General features: G+C 38.1%; 1 protein-coding gene across 7 annotated transcripts in view; it reads left to right on the top strand.

The window, feature by feature from the left end:
* CDK19 (cyclin dependent kinase 19) overlaps nt 1–22,970 on the top strand; it is a 205,825-nt gene that overhangs the window by 64,000 nt on the left and 118,855 nt on the right. For all 7 annotated transcript variants that reach the window (XM_058435480.1, XM_058435479.1, XM_032156604.1 and 4 more), the window contains one exon: nt 6,717–6,792. In XM_058435480.1, coding sequence (XP_058291463.1) covers nt 6,769–6,792 — 24 coding nt within the window. In that variant the 5' untranslated portion in view covers nt 6,717–6,768. The remainder of the gene's footprint in view (nt 1–6,716; nt 6,793–22,970) is intronic.

Genomic DNA, 22,970 nt, shown 5'->3' with positions numbered 1-22,970 from the left:
CCAGCAGGGTGGGGATGGTTTCGGGATGATTCAAGTGCATTACATTTATTTTGCACTTTATTTGTGTTATTACACTGTAGTATATAATGAACTACAACTCACCATAATGTAGAATCAGCAGAAGTCCTGTGCTTGTTTTCCTGCAACTAGATAGTCCCATCTGGGGGTGATGGGAGACAGTGACAGAACATCAGGCATTAGATTCTCATAAGGAGCATGCAACCTATCTCTTGCACGTGCAGTTCTCAGTAGGTTTTGCACTCCTATGAGAGTCTAATGCCGCCACTGATCTGATGGGAGGCGGAGCTCAGGTGGTAACGGGTGTGATGGAGAGTAGCTGTAAATACAGATGAAGCATTGCTTGCTCGCCCACCACTCACCTCCACCTGTTCAGCCCTGTTCCTAACAGGCCACTAGCTAGTAGTGATCTGTGGGCCAAGTGTTGAGGACTCTGTTCTAAGAGATATGAAAGAGAAGTATTGGGCTGGGTGTGGTGGCTCACGCGTGTAATCCCAGCACTTTGGGAGTTCGAGGTGGGTGGATCGCTTGAGGCTGGGAGTTGAGACCAGCTGGCCAACACAGTGAAACCCTATCTCTACCAAAAATACAAAAATTAGCTGGGCGTGGTGGCATGTGCCTGAAATCCCAGCTACTCCAGAGGCTGAGGCAGGAGAATTGCTTGAACCAGGAAGTGGAGGTTGCAGTGAAGTCAAGATTGCGCCACTGCACTCCAGCCTGGGTGACAGAGTGAGACTGTCTCAGAAAAGAAAAAGAGAAGTATCTTCAGAACTGTTTCCTTCCCTTCCTCCCTCCCTCCAGTTCTTTCCTGGGCACTCAAAAGTCTTCTTACCTGTGTGCTACTTCCTCTAGGCAATATCATCACATCTATGGACTCAAACCTTTCAGTCTGAAACTCTGCTGTGGTAGACCCTTAGTAAATAAATATCTTCAGGACATCTCCTTTTTGAACTTCCGAGATATTTTCATTTTTGGTTGGGGTTTCTATGTAAAGGAATCCTTTATAAGCTACAGAATCTTCTGAGATCTGATATGAACCTTGTTCTCAGTGGCATCATCCTTGCATCAGCCAAGCTCAAAACCTCAGACTCATCTTTGACTCATCCTTCTTAATCTTTTCTGTTCATTTGGTCCCATCAATTCCTCCTTTAAAATGACTATCACAGGCGTCCCTTCTTTTCTCCTGTCTTATTACCCCTCTGTCATGAAGAATTGGAAGAGCTGGTCTTAGCTCTGCCTCTAGCTGCTGGCCTAGTTTCTTCATCACTGAAGTGAACAGATGATACAGGACTGTCTTAGATCCCTTTCAGAGCTAACATTCTGTTCTACTCATCCAGGTTTTCACCTTCTCACACTTACATCGCAGTAACTTCCTAATTGTTTTTCATCCCTTTAATCTTAGTCCTCTCTAATAAGATTAACCTTCGTATGTAATTTTCATTGCTTTTAGGATAAAATCTTAGGTTTCCAGGTCTTCATTTAGGTCATGTCATCATTTCTTTGGTTAATGGTGTGATCATTTGGCTGGGCTCAGTGGCTCACGCCTATAATCCCAGCACTTTGGGAGGCCAAGGCGGGTGGATCACCAGGTCAGGAGTTTGAGACCAGCCTGGCCAAAATGGTGAAACCTCATCTCTACTAAAAATACAAAAATTAGCTGGGTGTGGTGGCGGGTGCCTGTAGTCCCAGCTACTCAGGAGGCTGAGGCAGAAGAATTGCTTGAACCTGGGAGGCGGAGGCTGCAGTGAGCTGAGATCATGCCACTGCACTCCAGCCTCGGCAACAGAGCAAGACTCTGTCTCAAAAAAAAAAAAAATAGTGTGGTCATTCATACAATGAGGCAAAGTGGAAACTTCATCCCTCTTCAGAGTCATCTTCTCCTTCACACAGAATCAAGTGGTTACTAAATTCTGTCAGTTCTGACTCAAATGTTTTTTGAACCTATTATTTCTTCTCCTCTGCTGCTGATCTAGTCCTTCATCTTCTCTTATCTGGACATTTGATGCACCCTACCAAATGTTTGCTCTGCCACCTGTTTTTATCTGTAGTTATCATTGTTATTTTTCTGAGCAAAGATCTGTTAATGCACCTTCTCTGTTCCAAAAACCTTTGACTCTACACTGTTTACATATCAAGTACAAGCTTCTTTGTAGATCACTTGGTCTCTTTCTTTACTTTTCTAACCTCATGTCTTGCCCTAGTCGTAACGCACCTAGCTTTCTATTTATACTGGATACCAGCTGTTTCTTGAATATGCTTCTGTTGTTTTTCTTATGCCATACTTCTACCTGGAATTCTCTAACCTCTATCCCTCCTCTACCTGGGGAACTCCTCCCTCAGGCATGGGTTATGGAGTTACCTTCCTTAAAGCTCTGAATGCATTATTGGTTGCATTCTCTCTGCACTTACTGTGCATATCTTTGGTGGGTGTGGAGCACATCAGGGTTACTTTTATTATTTTCTGGTCACCCAGAATCTCTTTCCATGTGGATTGTGAACTTCCTGATACCTGTCTCTAATTTGTTCATCCCAAGAGTTTGGCAGTATTGGGATACATAATATAAACTCAGTAGTTGTTAGTTGATATAAAATAATAAGGCTTTTCTGTTTTTATCAGAAACAAAGAAAAATGATTTTTATTCTGTTATTTTGAATACTTTAAAATTTTCCTTCAGTCTTGCCTGATTCTGGTTTTTCTTATCTTTCTTTAAAAGATGCTTCTTCTAAATTTTGTCTACTGTAGATCTTTGGGATCAACATGATCTACAGGGCTGGTCTGGACATCCAGCAGTATTATTGATAGGAGTCAAAGAGCCTTGGGCCAGTCCAATTGTGACTACAACAAATGGAACTTTGGTTAAACTCTGCGTTTTTGCATGTAGGCTACTGAATTGTGCTTTACCTTGCTACAGTTGAGTGGGGACTGGTCACCAAGTTTGGATGTTATTGAAAGGTGTAAGACTATCTTTTTCATTAAAACAGGTCCTAATATTTCATTTAAGAGATATTCCTGTTGGGCTTGCTTCCCTAGACTTGAGAAATTCTTCCCTGTATTACATTTAAATTCTACCACTGAGCTTGATTTTCTGTATGGGAGTAAGCTTTCATTTTAAGGTAATGATTTCTATTTTTTACACAGATGTGTGCTTTTTATATTTTCTACTCTCTATAGAATTGTTTGCATCAAGAATTTTCCAGAGCCAGGAGGGCGCGGTGGTGCAGGCCTGTAATCCTAGAACTTTGGGAGGCTGAGGTGGGCGGATAACTTGAGTTCAGGAGTTCGAGACCAGCCTGGCCAATATGGCGAAACCCTGTCTTTACAAAAAGTACAAAAATTACCTGGGCGTGTGGTGTGTGCCTGCAGTCCCAGCTACTTGGGAGGGTGAAGTGGGAGGATCGCCTGAGCCCATGAAGTCGACACTGCAGTGAGCCCAGATCATGCTACTGTACTTCAGCCTGGGGGACACAGTTGTCTCAAAAAAAAAAAAAAAAAAAAAAAGGAACGTGGTGTCTTAGATGGAAGACCTAATAGAATCGGTCTCTGTCAAATTTATTTGTTCTATTTTGTTACGTAATGTTCACATCAAACAATTGTTTTTCATTGTGACTGCTGAAAGTGAAGTTTTCATGGTGTTGCTACATGTTATAGACATACAGAAGAAACATCTTGATATTTAAAAATTCTATATAGCATTTATCCATGTTTATAATACAAATACATGTATTTTTAATTCTTCTGGATGCATTTAGTAAATTCCTCTGATTAATTTCGATATGCAGTTGCTCTAATCATACTATCATTAGATAGTATGTAGAAAATGTAGAAAACAGTTTCTCTGCAAGGCTTTGGAATTGCTTTGTCTATGTTATTTAGAAATAAAAGTAATTTGGAAATGAAATAGTTTTAAGGAGGAACTAAGCTGCCTCTAAAAGCTGGATTATCATAGCAGTGTAGGCTAGGCAGGTTCACCTGCTTTTCAGCCTTGTCATGTAAAAGAAAAAATTGTTCTTTTATGATATTTAATATTACGTGTGCCTGAAACATCTAAGCTGTGAGGTATGAATTCCTCTACTTGGAGGAACTCCTGGAGAGGGGCATCCAGCGGAACTCCTGGAGAGGGGATGAGAGCAATAAAGCTTCCCTGTCTCATGTGCCTAATCATTGAAATATTTCTGGATGTTGTGTTAAAGGATGCATGTTTCGTCTTCAGACTAAGCTGTTGGCATATGCCCAAAGATTGGCATTCACGTAGTACAGTGCCAAGGAGTCCCATATGCCCTCTGGGACCTTGCAACTTCTTCATATGGTGAACCTTAGAGATGCTGCATCATCAGTTACCATCTGACAGTTAGTTTACAAAGAGAAATAGTAATGATGTATGTACTTCCTTTCATTCTCAATTTAAATGTTGCAAATAAATCTTAAAATTGCAAATTTTTTAGTATTTTATTTTAACAGATGGAAGTTATATTTAAACTTATTAAGTGAAATAATTACTGGATTTGTTCCTTGTTCCTGTCCACATAATTTAGAGTAAAAGGCCTATGCTCAGTCTCTTCTGTTCAAGCTTTCAAATTCCTTTGACAGCCTGGATGTGAAATTCAAAAGCCATTAATTTGATGTGTTAATTTTGCACTTTTTGACTTACTGCAAAGATCTTATAGTTTCCATAGCAACTATAACCTATCCAGATTGTGTAATATTCTTTACAGTATTAAAAATAAAACTATGCAATTACATGAGCTTCTGGACTACTTTGTCTAGGGGAACTGAGGATTGAAATGTTTCTGTTGAAAAAATTATAGTTTCATGTGAAAAATTTTTCAGAAAGCTTTTATAATTTTGTTTCAAGAATACATCAAACTTACATATTTAGCAATAGATACCTGATAGATAACTTAATTATTAAATGAATAAAATTTACATTGTAAGCATTGTGTTGAGCTTCTCAGGCACATGTGCTCTCACTCATGTGCCCACAAATACATTTAAGGCACAGGAGGGACACTTGGCTTTGATTACATTCAATCACCTGCAGTTTGTGCTTCTTAGTGGCTTCTGAGTGGTCTGAAAAAGTCTAGTTTTATGTCTGGGCAAAAAACAGGATGGAGAAAAAGGAAAAAATGATCATTTAAACTTTCCTTATTTTTGACTTTGCTCTTTAAAACATGCCTGAGCTATCACTTTGAAAATACTAAAGATTGTTTTAGTAGGTATTCTCAGAGTATCAATTTATTTTGGCTTTTTAAAGGCAATATAATATTAGCACTAAAGTTAGTTGACATAACTTCCTATATCTTAACGTAACTGTTGTTAATTTTTTGTATTGCCTTCAACATATTTGTAGATGTATATTTTTATATAGTATAATTTGTGTATTTTCTCAGTAGTATATGGTAAATATTTTCCACGTTTCTAATGACCTTCTAGCCATCATTTAAAAAATTGCATCATAGTCCATCTTGTTGCCATACCTAGTATGTTTTGTTTGTCAAAATACTGTTTAATTATTTCCTGAATGCTATCTGTTGGAAGAAAAATGGATATAATTTTCAAACTTATTGTGAGGGAAAGTAACCATAACTCAATTATTTGCTTATAGATGATTGTGAAAATCTTCAAAAGGGATGTAAAATGGTGTTTTAAAATGTGGATTTTGAATAACATCCTAAACTGCTCTATCTGCAGGTAAACACAGAATAGGGAAAATGAGGAATAGCTAAGACAGATGTGGCACTGCTTTGGCGCTATATTTGACAAAAACATCATGACATGGTGATACTTTGCTGAGGCTCTAATACGATCAAAAGACAAAACTTGGAAGGCATGGATTTAACTTCTCTTATAAGAACAACTCACAATATGAACTGTAGTTATGACATTCAGCTGAGACCTTTGTGTGGCTGGTTCTGGTATCAGCACCCTTGAGAATGCTTACTGTACTTACTGTATTGTACTAGCTGCTTATCTCATACTATTAATATTTTAACAGAATGTTTCACTAGTTTTTTGAACTGCTGTATTCTCTTGGTTAAGCAACTTAGTAACTGTTGGGATTTCCCAGGATTCCTAATACTATGTCCATTGTTTGAAAAATCCACTTTAACTACTGGGTTTCTCCTAGTGTTCCTGAGAATGACATGTTGGTGGCTAGAGCTTTGAAATCTTTAAAAGGCTTTTGATTGAGGTCCTCGGGCTTTTGAATGTCCCCATCCTGGGTGAGATACAGTGTGTTTCAGTGGGTTATCATTCCTATAAAGCTTCTTATACTATGAAATTACTTTAAATGAATCTGGGAGTTAATGTCTGTCAGTTTTTTATAGCGAATGTCTATAACAGAATGCTTTTGTAGACTCCAGATAATTAAGACAGGAGTGGAATTATCTTGCAATATGTTTGAGTTTATATTTATGCTTGTTTACTCGTTGAAACTGGTGCTGTGTTTAGTATCCTGTTCTGTTTCAATTTTGAATTTTGTGTTTTGGCTCTGTCTGATGTTTTCATTGTGACATGAATTTCTTTTGGTATTTCATATTTCTGTAGTTGAAATATTATCAAAAATAATAAGCAATGGATGGTATAATGAGAGTGTTTACATATCACTGAGAAATTAAGTGCATTTCCATTGTTTTTGTAGTTATAATTTTGAATCTGAAAGTGATATATGGAAAAATAATGTTTTTTTGTTTATGTGCAGAAAAGATGAAAAGGAATATGCATTGAAGCAAATTGAAGGCACAGGAATATCCATGTCGGCTTGTAGAGAGATTGCAGTAAGTGGATACAAATACAGTTATTTATTTTATTATTGATATTGGGTGATGATTTATTTTAATATAAAAGTTTCATTAATATATATAATGAATGTTTATTTTACATATGTTAGTTTAAGAATATTTTATGTAGAATGAGAAAATCTGCATAAACTTTTTATTTTATTTTTAAATTTTGAGACAGGATCTCATTTTGTTGCCCAGGCTGGAGTGCCCAGGCTGGATCACAGCTCACTGCAGCCTGGACCTCCTAGGCTCAAGTGATCTTCCTGCCTTAGCCTCTCGAGTAGCTGGGACTACAGGCGTGTACCACCACACCTGGCTAATTTTTTAATTTTTTTGTAGAGAAGAGGTCTCCTTATGTTGCCTAGGTTGGTCTCAAACTTCTGGGCTCAAATGATCCTCTCTCCTTGGCCTCCCAAAGTGCTGGAATTAAAGGTGTGAGCCACCACGTGTAGCCCATAAACTTTTTAGTTACTTGAAAGTCATCTTTGAATATCCTCTTAATGATATTTAAGATTTGTGATCTCAGAAATACTGAACAAAATAATTTATTAAAATTGTGATGGAATTTTATTTTAATTAGTAATTTAATTAATGTCTATTTTTCTGTAGCTTTAGGACTGATAAGGTCTTTATAGAGAAAGGGGTCATACTATTAAATCTTATTCATTTTAAATACTATTTCTGAAATATATAATATAGTAAGATTTTATTAGTCACCAGAAAATAATACCATTATAATAATAGGATAATCCCTTAAAGAAAATAGTTCCCTGTTTTGGTCTTTATGTATCATACTAGTACATTTAAGAAATGATTGTTCACAAGAATACTAAACATTTAATGAGTGTGTACTAGATACCAGGCTTACTAAGTGCTTTCAAGTATTAATTCACTTAATTTTCACAACAATCTGTGAAATAAAATTGTAATATCCCCAGATATACAATATCCCCAGATCAGAAAACAGAGGCAAAACTAATTATAGCTCAGAAGGCTTACTATTATATTACCTTATTTTAGTTCTTCAGTAAAGATTGCTGATTAGGGCTTTACCATAATATCACATCTATTAGAGATGTTTGTGTCTAAATTGTTAGATATTTATTTAAATAATTGTTACTTAATAATTGTTAAATAATTATATTGTCCATATCCATTAGGGATTTCTGTCTCTAATTTAATAACTATTACATATATTGCCCACAGTTCCATGTTTCTGCTTCACCTGCATGGAAACACTCCTTCATCACTTTTAGTCATAAGAAGTGTGGTGCAAAGAACATATGGGGTGGGAAATTTCTAGACCTGAATGTCTGTCTGCCTTAGTAGCTAAGTAGTGATGAGTTCCAGTTTCATCTGTTAAATAAGGGAACTATTAGGTCTTTTCTAATCATACCTTCTTTAATTCTAGAATGGGAGCCTCTCCCTGTACTGTGCGTACTTCGAGGGGCAGACCTTGTCTTTTTATCTCTAGTTCCTACCGTAGTGTCTGACACAGCAAGTGTGCTATAAATGTTTCTTGAATAAATAAACAAATGAACAGAATAAAAACTTCTACCAGTGGTCCACGATTCTAAGTTTGTGTTACTTTTATTTTAAAATTTTTTTTTAGAGACAAGGTCTTGCTCTGCCACCCAGGCTGGAGTGCAGTGGCTTAATCATAGCTCACTGTAACCTTGAACCCCTGGCCTCAAGCAATCCTGCCTTGGCCTCCCCAAGTGCTGGGATTGCAGGCATGAGCCACCATGCTTGGACCTATGTTTGCTTTAGGATGCAAATTATTTGAAAAAATTCTAATTTGGTGATTTTCCATTGATTATAAAGTGGTATTTGTGGCTGGGCACGGTGGCTCACACTTATAATCCCAGCACTTTGGGAGGCTGAGGGGGGTGGATCACCTGAGGTCAGGAGTTCGAGACCAGCCTGACCAATATGGCAAAATCCCATCTCTACTGAAAATACAAAAATTAGCTGGGTGTGGTGGCATGCGCCTGTAGTCCCAGTTACTCGGGAGGCTGAGACAGGAGAATTGCTTGAACCTAGGAGGTTCAGTGAGCTGAGATTGTGCCACTGCACTCTAGCCTGGGTGAAAGAGTGAGACTCTGTCTCAAAAAAAAAAAAAAAAAAATTGGGGGAGGTATTTGTAATGTTTTACCAGATAAGCATTTGGTAAGTGATTTGTCACATTTTAAAATCATTGCATGTTATTATATCAACCAATATAAATATTATTGGTGAGCTATTTTTCTATGTTAGAGTACCATAATTTAGCACAGCATTTTCAGCCCTGCCTTCCATGAGTTAATTGGGTAAATAGCTGAAATTTTAGGTATTGATTAATAGGAAATGATAACCCAATTATAAATGTCCTTTTTGAAACAGAGACTTCTATGTGCCAAGGAATCCATGGGCATGTGTGTCTTTATATAAATTTGGAATGTGATGGAGAAACTTAACTCTTGAAATCTGTTATAGCCTTCATTCTTTTTTTTTTTTTGTAGGAGACAGAATCTTGCTCTGTCACCCAGGCTGGGTTGCAGTAGTGCAATCTTGGCTCAGTGCAATTTCCGCCTTCTGGGTTCAAATGATTCTCCTGCTTCAGCCTCCCAAATAACTGGGATTACAGGTGTGCACCACCATGCCCAGCTCATTTTTTGTATTTTAGTAGAGACAGGGTTTCACCAAGTTGGCCAGGCTGGTCTTGAACACCTGACCTCAAGTGATCCACCCACCACAACCTCCCAAAGTGCTGTAGTTATAGGTATGAGTCACCACTCTCAGCCATAGCCTTCATATTCTTATTGAGAGTTTGCCTAATAGAACTTTAGAAAGTGTGCAGTTTCTAGATTGAATAGCATTTTATCAGTACCCTAAATACTTAACCCCAACATGATAGGGATTTTCACACAAGTTTACCATGGATGGTATTGCACAGTGACTGTGCACATATGTCTTATACATTAAGCCCACTAACACAATTTTATAATTATTGTTTTATCGGAACCAGATCCTAATATTTCAATGTAAGTTCTTTCTATTTTCCGTAAGTGTCGGCCGCTCTGAGAAATAAAGAGAAAGAGTACAAAGAGAGGAATTTTACAGCTGGGCCTCCAGGGGTAACATCACATATCAGTAGGTCTGTGATGTCCCCTGAGCCACAAAACCAGCAAGTTTTTGTTAGGGATTTTAAAAGCGGAGGGTGTGTACGAACAGGGAGTAGGTCACAAAGATCACATGCTTCAAAGGACAATAAAGATCACAAGGCAAGGGCAAAATTGGAATTACTGATGACGGTCTATGTCCCGCTGTGCATGTATTGTCTTGACAAACATCTCAACAGAAAACAGGATTCGAGAGCAGAGATCCGGTCTAACCAAAATTTACTGGGCTGTAATTTCCCAATCCTAGTAAGCCTGAGGGTACTGCAGGAGACCAGGGTGTATTTCATTCCTTATGTATTTCATTCCTCTCAACCACATAAGACAGACTCTCCCAGAGCGGCCGTTTATAGACCTCCCCCAAGGAATGCATTCTTTCTCCAGGGTATTCCTTGCTGGGAAAAGAATTCAGCAATATCTGTCCTACTTGCATGTCCGTTTATAGGCTCTCTGCAAGAAGAAAAATATGGCTCTATTCTGCCCGACCCTGCAGGCAGTCAGACCTTATGGTTATCTTCCCTTGTTCCCTGAAAATCGCTGTTATTCTGTTCTTTTTCAGGGTGCACTGATTTCATATTGTTCAAACACACGTTTTACAATATCTATTTGTACAAAAGTGGTCCTGAGGTGATGTACATTCTCGGCTTATGAAGATAACAGGATTAAGAGATTAAAGTACAGACAGGCATAAGAAATTATAAGAGTATTATTTGGGAACTGATAAATGTCCATGAAATCTTCACAATTTATCTTCAGAGATTGCAGTAAAGACAGGCATAATAAATTATAAAAGTATTAATTTTGGGAACTGATACATGTCCATGAAATCTTCACAATTTATGTTCCTCTGCTGCGGCTCCAGCAGGTCCCTCCTTTTGGGGTCCCTGACTTCCCGCAACATTGTTTAATGTATTTGTCCTTTACATCATATTGAAGAAAAGAGTTACAGACAAAAATATATTTATGCTTTCTTTTCTCTTTACCTATGTCGTTATTTTTACTGGTGTTCTTAATTTTTTGTGTGGATTTGAGCTACTGTATAGAGTCCTTTCATTTTAGTTGAAAGCCTCCTGTTAGTATTTTTTGTTTATCAGGTTTACTAGCAATGAATTCTTTCAGTTTTTGTATCTGGGAATGTTGTAATTCTTTTTCTGTCTTGAGTTTTGCAGTATTAGTGTTATTGGATGTAGAATTCTTGGTTGATAGTCTTTTTCTTTCACACTTTGACTGTGTCATCTCTGCATTCTGGGCCTCCGTGGTTTCTGATGAGAAATCAATTGCTAATCTTGAGAATCCCTTGTATATGAAGAGGGTTTTTTTTTTTTTTTTCCCCTCTTGTTGATTTCAAGATTCTGTTTTTGTCTTTGGCTTTGACAGTTTGACTATGATGTGTCTTGGTGCGGCTCTCTAAGTTATCTTACTTGGAGTTTGTTGAGCTCCTTGGATGTGTAGATTAATGTTTTTCATCAAATTTGAGAAGTTTTCAGCCATCATTTCTTTTTTTTTAAAATTTATTTTATTTTATTTTGTTTGAGACAGAATCTCACTCTGTTGCCCAGGCTGGAGTGCAGTGGCATAATCATGCTCACTGCAGCCTTGACCTGCTGGGCTTAAGCAATCTTACCACCTCAGCCACCCAAGTAGCTGGGACTACAGGTATGCACCACCATGCTCAGCTAATTTTTTTTTTTTAAATTTTTTGTAAAGATGAGGTCTCACTATGTTGTCCAGGCTGGTCTCAGACACCTAAGCTCAAGTGATCCTCCTGCCTCATCCTCTGAAAGTGCTAGGATTACGTGTGTGAGCCACTGCACCCCACCACAGTCATCATTTCTTCACATAATCTTTCTTTCCTTTCCTTTCTCTCTTCTCTTATTGCAGCTCTCATTATACATATGTTTATAGGCTTCATGGTTTCCCATGGATCTCTCCAAGGTTCTGTTCATTTTTCATCATTCTTTGTGTTGGTCAGACTGGATACTCTTAATTGTCTGTCTTTAAGTTTGCTGATTCTTTCTTCTGCTGTTGAGGCCCCTCTGGTGAAATTTTCATTTTAGTTATTATTTGTTTAGTTTTCCGGTGGTGGAAGGACAGAGTCTGTAAGGGAATTGAGAGTCAGAGAGGTTAAGAGGGACTGATAGATTGGAGAGAATGGAGGCAACACCATAAAGAGTAGATAGGGCTTGTTCTGTCGTCTTCCTTCTGCATACCATTATATTACCTAACGCCTAGTATTTTGTAGTTCATATAGGCACACATAGCTGAGAGGGTTTTAAGGTGGAAATAATTAGGAATGAACATTTCACTCATTACTTTAAAACTTGGGACTATGATTGCAGAATAACTGTTGAGGATATAGTTGGATGCTGGGAAAATAAGTTAAAGAGCTTGTAATCATGGAATAAACTTGGAAGAAGTACAAGTTTACAGAAAGGAAAAAAGTTTAAGAATGAAATGTGTTATTATCTCAAGTCTCACTAAAAAAGAATGTCACATCACGTTTTCATTTCATTTGAACCTTATTGACAAAAGGCTGATTATAACCTCATACCTTTGTACAGTGCTTTACACTTTACATTATGCCACAACAGGAAGTAATTCTGGGTGATTAAAATACCAGGATCATGTGAACATCAGCATTTTTAGCCTGGGATTACAGGGAAGTTCTAATATAAAGTCTATTACATTTGTGGTCTCTGTGATCTTAAGGTTAGTATGTTGAAAACGTGGTAAATGCTATTAATTCAACCATTAATTTGTTTTGCGATTATGAGATTAAAATATGTTTGTCATAAAATTAGCAGACAATATTAGAAAAAGGCTGGTAAAAGTACCTGTTATGCCAACACTCAAAAGTAATCATTTTTTTTTGTATATTCTTCTAGACTTTTTTCTTTGCAAAAATACAGAGAATTTTTACCCCCACAAGAGCAGAGTCCATTAATTTTCATGAAATATAATTTAATCTGGAATAATACAAATGTAAATTTCAAATTTATTAATCATTCTAGTTTTGTAGGATATAAAGGTTATAAGATTATTACCCTTGAGTCTAGGTATGGTGGCCCCCACCTATAATCCCAGCACTTTGGGAGGCTGAGGTGGGATGATTGCTTGAGGCCAAGAGTTTGAGATCAGCCTGGACAATATTGTGAGACCCTGTCTCTATAATAATAATAATAATAATAATAGTAATAATTAGCTGGACATAGTGGCACTCACCTATAGTCCTGGCTACCTGGGAGGCTGAGGTGGGAGGATTGCTTGAGTCCAGGAGTTAGAGGTTACAGTGAGTTACGATTGCACCACTACACTCCAGCCTGGGTGACAGAGTGAGACCCCCATCTCAAAAAAATATGTATATATATAAAATACAATAAAATATTATTACTCCTGAGTACTTCTAACAACATCGAGGTATTTCTAAATGAAGTGAAGAGCAGCTGAAGGGAAAATTAGGGGGAAGTAGGGTGAAGGGCATAGGTTGAGGAGGTGTCTTAGTCTGTTTGGGCTGTCATAACAAAATACCATAGACGTGGTGGCTTATAAACACCTATTTCTAACAATTCTGGAGGCTGGGAAGTCCAGGATCAAGGCCCATTCAGTGGCTGGCCCATTCAGTGTCTGGTAAGGGTCTGCTTCCTGGTTCACAGATGGATGGCCGTCTTCTCCCTATGTCTCCACATGGTGGGAAGGCAACCATTTCTCTCAGCTCTCTTACATAAGGGAACTAATTCCATTCATGAGGGCTCTGTCCTCGTGACCTAGTCACCCCCCAGAGGCCTCATGTCCTAATATCATCACTTTGGTTAGGGGTTAGGATTTCAACATATGAATTTGGGAGGGCAAGGGGCATAAACATTCAGTTTATTGAGGAGGGAAGAGAAATAGGGAAATACTGACTTCTTGCAGGCAGCTGCCTCCCTCAGCTCTGGCTTGGGTTGCTGATTAACTCTGCTCCCTCATTCACCTCTGCTCAGTTCTTTTCTCAGTGTATATATCCATCAGTATCCCAGCATTGATGTTTCTGTGGTGAGAGGCAGGATCAGCTGAAAGGGGCTGTCACCTGCAGTTCTTCCACGCAGTGCCCAGCAGGCAGGGTGGAGTGGAGCAGCACTTTTCCTTCTTTCTTTCTTTTCCTCTCTTGCCACCATGGTGGTGTAGCAGGCTGCTTTGTAAACTTCAGTGGAATCCTTGGAACTTTCCTCTTGGCATAAAGGAATAAACCTTTGCTTTTTTAAATTTATGAAGTGGAATTGATAGAATGTATATTTGCTGAGGATTCCTCTGAGAAAAACGCTAAAATGTCTATGAGCCAAGGCTCTAATTCTTTTTAATTTAATTTCTACCAAGCTTAAAATTATTTTGTTAAATTTTATGTATTGCAAGTTGAGAAATATCTATTTGGTTTTATTAAGATTATTTAATTACATCATCTCAGTTGTTTTTATGTTTTGTTTGCTTCTTTGTTTATTTTTGAGACAGAGTCTCGCTCTGTCGCCTAGGCTGGAGTGCAGTGGTGCGATCTTGGCTCACTGCAACCTCCGCCTCCCAGGTTCAAGTGATTTTCCTGCCTCAGCCTCCTGAGTAGCTGGGATTACAAGCATGTGCCACCATGCCTGGCTAATTTTTTTTTTTTTTTTGTATTTTTAGCAGAGATGGGGTTTCATCATTTTGGCCAGGCTGGTCTCGAACTCCTGACCTAAAGTGATCTGGTCACCTTGGCCTTCCAAAGTGCTATGATTACAGACATGAGCCACCACACCTGGCTTGTTTTTATGTTTTACACTGAGTGCAAGTTTCTTTTTCTTTTTAAATATGTGTGCAACTTTATGAAAGTATAGATTAGTGGAAATAGATGTGTGAATCAAGTGTTTTACCTTTTCTGTGAAAGGGACAAAATCAAAGTTTAGTATTGAGATTTTTGTAAAAAACACTCAAAGTAGAAAAAGAATTTTTTTTTTCAGACTTTTAACATGATGTTCTGTAACAGTTATTTTCTTTAAAAGTTTGGTATGGTGTTAAGAGAATAGAACTAAGTAAATTATATGTGAAATTTCCCTTGAGCAATATCTGTTCTTTGGTGTGATCCATGTGTTTTCCTTAAAAACAAACAAAAATTTTACTTTTGGAGTTGAAGACTCAGCATGGATATTTCCTTATGAAAAATGTGGTTTTTTTTCCTTGCAATATATGGTGATAGTATTTTTCTCAAATATATATTTAGCTTCCTTGGCAAAATAAAGACTTTCTGCCAATGCCTATACTTAAAAATGAAATCTTGTAAGAGTTTGGGATTGGAGTTTGCTATTATTTTAGGAGGATTCTGGGAAACTAATACAAGGTCAGTGCCTAGGGAAGAACTACACTGTAGCATTTTTTATTTCCTTTTAAGACCTGAAAAGGTACAAGGAGCCAGCCAGCAAATAGAACCTCCAGTCCTATCGTGTATCTGTCTGTCGTCTGCTCTACTATGCCTGTTAGGAGACTCTTGGAAGATGTGTGTGTGTGTGTGTGTGTGTGTGTGTGTGTATACACCTATTGGACTATTTTTCAAGCTACTGTGTTTCCTATGAAAAGACTAAGTGACATATCTTTGTATTGTCAGAAGGTGATTTAAACACCCATTATTGCCAGTAATAGAAAAGAGGTGGGCCATACAGGTTTCTGGGGTTTTGTTCCTTCTCACTTTTGTGTTACTTTTGTGAGAAGGAACAGTTTGAAAAAAGATACCAGCTTTGCTCATCAGTTTCTGATGTGTGTGTGTATTTGTGTGTGTGTGTTATGGTAAGGGAAGGTGGGATGGTGTGGTAACACAAGTCATAGATGTAGCTGAAAACTTTTCCATTTCTGCCACTCTAGGGAAATAGACTAGTTAGCTGTTAGCACAACCTTTAGGCTCTTGTGGTAGCTGCAAGTGCTTTCCTTTGAAGAATTGGTAGGTTATGATGGAAAAGTTGGCTTTCTGCTGTGTCAGTATCCCTCCCTACTGAGTACATCAGTAATTTTAGTTCTCCTAAAAATATAAAAATTATCAATTTAATATTCTTGCTCTAAGCAGTTAGATTTAATTGGCTATTAATTCCCTATTTTTAGTGTTTATTTTTCTCTTGAATAATGTTGAAGCAAAGTTGTGCTAGTGATATAAATGCAGAGTGAAAGACTGAAAATAAATCTGATACTGGTATGTGAGGGGCTTGGCTCAGAGTCTGAATATAAATGTGCAGTAAATGGTGCTGGTTTTTGTTGTTGGTATTATTATTGGTAGTAATTTTTTCCTATTTAAACTCTAAGCAAAGAAAATAGCTTAACTTGTTTTCACTGTGGTCAAAGTAAGTTATTCTTAAGACCATAGATTTCATTTTAGAATGTTTTCTTATAGAAGAGACCAAACTATAAAATTTAACATAAACTTAGTAATTCTAGATTAAAAATAGGAGATTGAAGTGATAAAACTAAAAAAAATATATATTTTTAAATATGCCTTTGGCTTCAGATTGTAATGTGGGAAAGAACTTGAACTTTGGATTCAGATAGACTTGGGGTTGTGTCTGGATTCCACTATTATCCCGTACATCTTTGGCAAGTTACTATTAGTACCTGGACCCATTTGCTAGGTAGCAATAGAGATGAAGATTTATTTATTTATTTATTTTGAGATGGAGTTTCGCTCTTGTTGCCCAGGCTGGAGTGCAATGGCGTGATCTCAGCTCACTGCAACCTCCGCTTCCTGGATTCAAGTGATTCTCCTGTCTCAGCCTCCTGAGTAGCTGGCATTACAGGCATGCGCCAGCACACCCAGCTAATTTTGTATTTTTAGTAGAGACAGGGTTTCTCCATGTTGGTCAGGCTGGTCTCAAACACCCAACTTCGGGTGATCCACCTGCCTAGGCCTCCCAAAGTGCTGGGATTACAGGCGTGAACTACCACACCTGGCTGAGATGAAGATTTTAAAGGGGAATCGGGTATGTTTTGATTTGCTAGTAAGGCTGGCACTGCTGAGGGAGTAGGCCGTGTAGCAGTTCACAGGTTCCTCAGATTCTCAGAGTCTCTTTCCTTGCTAAACTTTCCGGTCATTCTCAGCTCCACCCTATAACTGCAGTATCAACTGAATCTCATGAAATGTTTTGGCGAAGCACTTCTTTCCAAAGATGTTCAAAAATCTTCTGAGTTACCAGGAGGAAGTGGTTGCCTGTGAGGGCAGTCTTACTCTTGCATATATTTTAGTGATATATACTATATATAAATTCTTGGATTACAATATAGATGAGTTCTACTTTTATTCTAGTTTGTTCTTCAGGCTACTTATTCTGCTTAATTTGGGTTTGCAATTAAATATCTCAGTCTGTGCAACCTGTTTTTTAGTTTCTCGATTTAAAAGAATTATTAATCCCATAAGCAGCTGTCAATAGAATTTATCTAATTCCTGTGAATCTTAGTTTCTTCATGTCTAAAATGGGGGATTTTTGGCATAGATTCACTATGACTTCATGAAATTTAGCTCAGAGTTTGTATCTGATATATTCACTATTGAATCCTTGGAATCTGTCTATACAGTGCTTGGAACAAAGTGGGCTGTTAATAAATCGTTAAATAAATGCAAGAATTTACTTGAAATTGTTATTTTAACAATATTAGTAAAATTATAAGGGAGTGGCATTTGTTCTGATAAAGTTTTTTTTTGTAGTAGATTTTAAACTTTGTGTTCAGACATATTCTTATTTAAAATATAAAATTAAAATTTGTGTGCTGGGCGTGGTGGCTGATGCCTGTAAACCCAGCACTTTGGGAGGCTGAGGCGAGAGGATCACTTGAGCTCAGGAGTTTGAGACCAGCCTGGGCAAAATAGCAAGACCCAGTCTCATAAAAAAAAAAAAAAAAAGATTAAAAATTAAATTTTGTGGACTATTTATTATTTAAAATTTTTGATCCATTCTGATTTTCCTTTCCATAACCATGTATGATTTAATGAATAAGGGGTGGAAAATAATCATTTGAATATACATTACTTGAATAGGAATTTGAGGCCATTACTATTCAAGTAATTATTTGAATAATATTTACTATTGTACCAATTACTATTCAAGTAATTTAATTTTGCATTTAATATTTGAGTATCTATTATAATCTAGGCATTGTGCTAAATGCTGAGGATATAGTAGCGAATACAGTTTTTCCCTTTCCCTCAAGAAGTTTATAGTTTTGGAGGAGACAGACAAGAAAGCCATTTTCAACACTGTATAATCAGTACTGTGACAAAGTTAAGCACGGTGTGCCAGAGGAGCATCCAGCTCATATTGGGCAGTCTGGGAAGACTCTTTGGGGATTTTGTGGTAGCATAAATTTGAAAACCTAGTAGGAGCTAGCCAGGTGGAGGAGAAGGGAGAATGTAGAAGGACATTTGGTCTGAAACAGCATGGAGGAAAGCCCAGGCATGAGAGAGAGAGAGAGAGCAGTGCTCACCCTCTTAGTTTTATGAATAGTATTTGAGGAGTTGATTGCTTTAATTCCTTCAAGCCTACCAAATTGTAGTTATTAAAACAGCAATGTGTAAATTTTTGTTGTGTTCCGCAAGTAAAATTTTGGGGCTTAACTGCTGCAACTAGGGTTACCCTCACTAATGTGTGGAGAAGAGAGGTACTGTTAAAAGTTGATGAAATGGCTGGGCGTGGTGGCTCACGCCTGTAATCCCAGCACTTTGGGAGGCTGAGGTGGGTGGATCACTTGAGCTCAGGAGTTGGAGACCAGCCTGGGCAACATGGTGAAACCCCCTCTCTACTAACAATACAAAAATTAGCCTGATGTGGTAGCGGGTGCCTGTAATCCCAGCTACTTGGGAGGCTGAGGCACGAGAATTGCTTGAACCTGGGAGGTGGAAGTTGCAGTGAGCCCCTGTCCTCCAGCCTGGGTGACAGAGGGAGACTGTCTCAAAACAAACAAAAAACAAAAAAACCAAAGTTGATGAAACAAAAACTTATATGAATAATAATTTTTAAAGTAAACAGTAGATGAACTAAAAATGATCAAAAAGAGAGGAATGATGGAAATAGGAGGTAAATGAGCTACAGTTTCAACCATTATATCAGAAAATCAATAATGCTTAAAGTTGGTGAGTCAAGAATAGTGGTATAAACACTTGAAGATATAAAATAGTCAAACAAAAACCAGAAAAAGTTAATAGTTGCATATGGGAAAGGTGAAGTATGGGTCAGAGGATTATTTATTTGATTATAATCTCTGCTACGTTTTTTGTGTTTTAGCGATATATATAAAATATATTAAAATAATTTAATAATTAAACTGAACTAGATTTTTAAAATATACCTCCACCAGAATGGCTAAAATGAAGAAGACTGATAATACCATTGTTAATGAAGTTATGGAGTAACTGGTACTGATGGAAGCATGAAACGGTATAGCTGCTTGGGCAAAAAGTTTGCAGTTTCTGATGAATTTATACATATACCTATTGCATGATCCAGCAATTCCATTTTTAAGTAATTTGTACCCAAGAGAAATTAATGCACATGACTACAAAAAACTTGTACAAGGATGTTCATAACAGCTTTATTCATAATAGCCCCAAACAAGGGAAAATCCAAGTGTTCAGCCATAGGAGAGTGGATCAGTAATTTATGGTGTATCCATAGACTGCATTACTATTAAACTCTAAAAAAGAAAATCAATGTACTTAATAACATGGATGAATCTCAGAAACATTAATTTAAATAAAAGAAGCCAGACACAAAATAACACATATGGGTATGGTTTTATTTATATGACATTTAAGAGCAGACAGAAATACCTATTGTGATAGAAATCAGAATAGTGGTTGCCTTGGGTGGGGAGGAGGGTTGAGTGGAAAGGAGTTCACAGAACCCTTACAGGGTAACAGAAATGTTGTATGTCTTCTGTTGCCCAGGCTGGAGTGCAGTGGCGCCATCTCAGCTCACTGCAACCTCCACCTTCCTGGATTCAAGCGATTCTCCTTCCTTAGCCTCCCAAGTAGCTGGGATTACAGGCATGCACCACCACGCCTGGCTAATTTTTGTGTTTTTGATGGAAATGGGGTTTCACCATGTTGGCCATGCTGGTCTCAAACTTCTGACCTCAAGTGATCCGCCTGCCTCAGCCCTCCACAAAGTGCTGGGATTATAGGCGTGAGCCACCCTTCCTGGCCAAAATGTTGTATATCTTGGTTGGTGGTTACACAGGTGTTTATGTCTGTCAAAATTCAAGCTGGTCACTTAAGACTTGTGCATTTTGCTGTATGTAAATTATGCCACAATTAAATACTAGTAATATAAAAAATACAAAATAAAGACTAGAGAGATTGGTTCTTTAAAGGAATGGGAAAAGTCTAATATGGTTGCAAGGAAGAGTTGAGGGTAGAAAGGTTAAAATGTTAGGATGGGGCCATCTTGAATGACTTTTTTTCTTGCTTTGTTGCCCACGCTGGAGTGTAGTGGTGTAATCTCTGCTCACTGCAATCTCCGCCTCCCAGATTTAAGCGTTTCTTGTGTCTCCTGGGTTTAAGCGATTCTTGTGCTTCTTGTGCCTCAGCTTCCTGAGTAGCTGGGACTACAGGCATGCACCACCATACCCAGCTAAATTTTCGTTGGTATTTTTAGTAGAGACAGGGTTTTGCTCCATGACGGCCAGGCTGGTCTCAAATTCCTGACCTCAAGTGATCCACCTGCCTCCATCTCCGAAAGTGCTGGGATTACAGGCATGAGCTACCGTGCCCCGCCCTACCTTGAATGACTTTGTAAAAACGGAGGAATTGGAGAGAAGTATTTGAGATTTAAGAGAGATTTAGGAAACAAAGCTTTTAGTGATGATTTCTCTGTTAGCTAGATGGTGCAGTTTACTGAGCAAAAGAGCCAAGGTGGGTGGGATGGGGAGGGTTGGGTAAAAATGGTTTCATTTCACAGATCTGATTACTTAGCTTTGGGAAAGATATAGAAGATTATATAATAGTAATATTACAACTAGAAATATAATAGTACTATCACCTTTCAAGGCGTTATTGTGTAAATTATTGCGTGTCCCCTTCTGTTCCAGCCATTCATTATCCCTTTTCATTTGTCTTTATGAAGAGATACATGATTTGCCATTCATAGTCTATACAAAATACAACTATTGAACATTGGATAGTCTACGCAAATAGGATAGAAAAATAGTTGAATGGTTTTATTCAAGAGAATGACTGTCGGTATAAGTCTCCATATTTAATTTTAATGGCTAGTCATGTAGTATTGAAATAGCAAGTTAGACTCTTTCAAGAGAGAGACTGGAAAAGACCCAGTGCTAGTATATTTTTCTTTTCTAAAAATTGAGATACAATTCACATACCACAAATCAGTCCTTTTAAGTTATATAATCCATTCATTTTTAGTGTTTTCACACATCGTGCAACTCTCACCACTGTCTCATTCTAGAACATTTTCATCATCCCACAAAGAAACTCTGTACCCAGTAGTGGTCATTTCCCATTACCCCTTCCCCTCCCCAACTCAGCCCTTGGCAACCACTAATCGAAATCTACTTTCTGCCTCTATGGATTTGCCTATCCAGTATTCTTTTTCAATTAGCCTGTCTCCAGCATCATCACAGCCAGTGATCCCACACTGAAGGTTGTGAAGATTGTTTCTCCTTGAGTCATTCTATAATCCAGTGATTTTCAGATTTTATGGCCCTACGTATCACCTCTCTCTCTCTCTCTCTCTCTCTCATTTGAGACGGAGTTTCGCTTTTGTTGCCCAAGCTGGAGTGCAATGGTACTATCTCAGCTCACTGCAACCTCTGCCTCCCAGGTTCAAATGATTCTCCTGCCTCAGCCTCCCAAGTAGCTGGGATTACAGGCATGCACCACCACGCCCGGCTAATTTTTGGCTTTTTAGTAGAGATGGGGTATCACCATGTTGGCCAGGCTGGCCTCGAACTCATGACCTCAGGTGATAGTTCTGCCTCGGCCTCCCAAAGTGCTGGGATCACAGGCCTGAGCCACTGTGCCCAGCCGATACTCTAAATTTCTAATGAGCTCTTAGGTAATGCTGATGCTCCTGGTCCAAAGGTGACACTTTGACTACTGAGGTTCAAAGATGCCTCGGAAGCAGAAGAAATCTAATTACAAACATACATGACTTGTTGAATAGCAGCTGGTACTAATCTAGAGAAAATTATTCCAATCTGTTGAGTTTGTTTAATAGTGTTTGTTAATTGCCTTTCAAAGTGGTTGCTTCTCCCCTACATCATAACTATCTACATGTTATGGGACAGTTTATGGGCTTATTTGTATCCATAATTAGGTTAGTGAAATCAAATAGTAAAGAAAGCTGAGTTAGAACTTGTTCCACAAGTATAACTTTATTGTTTAAACTTCTTCTGATATTCAGCTCTAATTCCTTTTTGAAAGAAACTTTTCTACAGATTTTGTGTTAGATTACTGGTAGTCTCAAATGAGTTCTCTAACCATCCAATTCTGCATGGCTTCCTTGCGTTGTCTTTGGGTTGATTAGGATTGCCAGGAAGTAACATAGCCACTATAGTTACTTCCTTTTTCACGTCATTCAAGTTAAGCTTAATGTAGAAAAACTTTGTGAGATTTCATTAAAATTCTTCCCTACTCTCCAATTAGAGTATAAGAAATCCAATCAAGATAGGCTCTGGATTTGGCTGTTAGTACTCCAATGAAGGTGGAAATGGGGACATAGTAAACCACAGCAAGGCTTATTTTATACCAGTACAGAGCCTTGCTTATAACAGTGGAGGTATGTAGCTATTTAGTCTTGGGCCATCTGTTGCTCTCAGTCTGAGACCCAGTTATACAACCCGGTTGTATAACTCAATGGATTAATATTGCCAAATTAAATAAAATTGAATTGGGTACAGTATTGTGCCCCTGTAGTCCTGGCTACTTGGGAGGCTAAGGCAGGAGGATTGCCTGAGCCCAGGAGTTTGAGGCTGCAGTGTGCCACATTTGTGCTTGTGAATAGACACTGCACTCCAGCC

Source organism: Hylobates moloch, unplaced genomic scaffold, assembly GCF_009828535.3.
Source record: "Hylobates moloch isolate HMO894 unplaced genomic scaffold, HMol_V3 SCAFFOLD_2, whole genome shotgun sequence".
NCBI classification, from domain to species: domain Eukaryota; kingdom Metazoa; phylum Chordata; class Mammalia; order Primates; family Hylobatidae; genus Hylobates; species Hylobates moloch.
The sequence above is the reverse complement of the archived record's forward strand: the minus strand, read 5'-3'. Positions and strand labels throughout refer to the sequence as shown.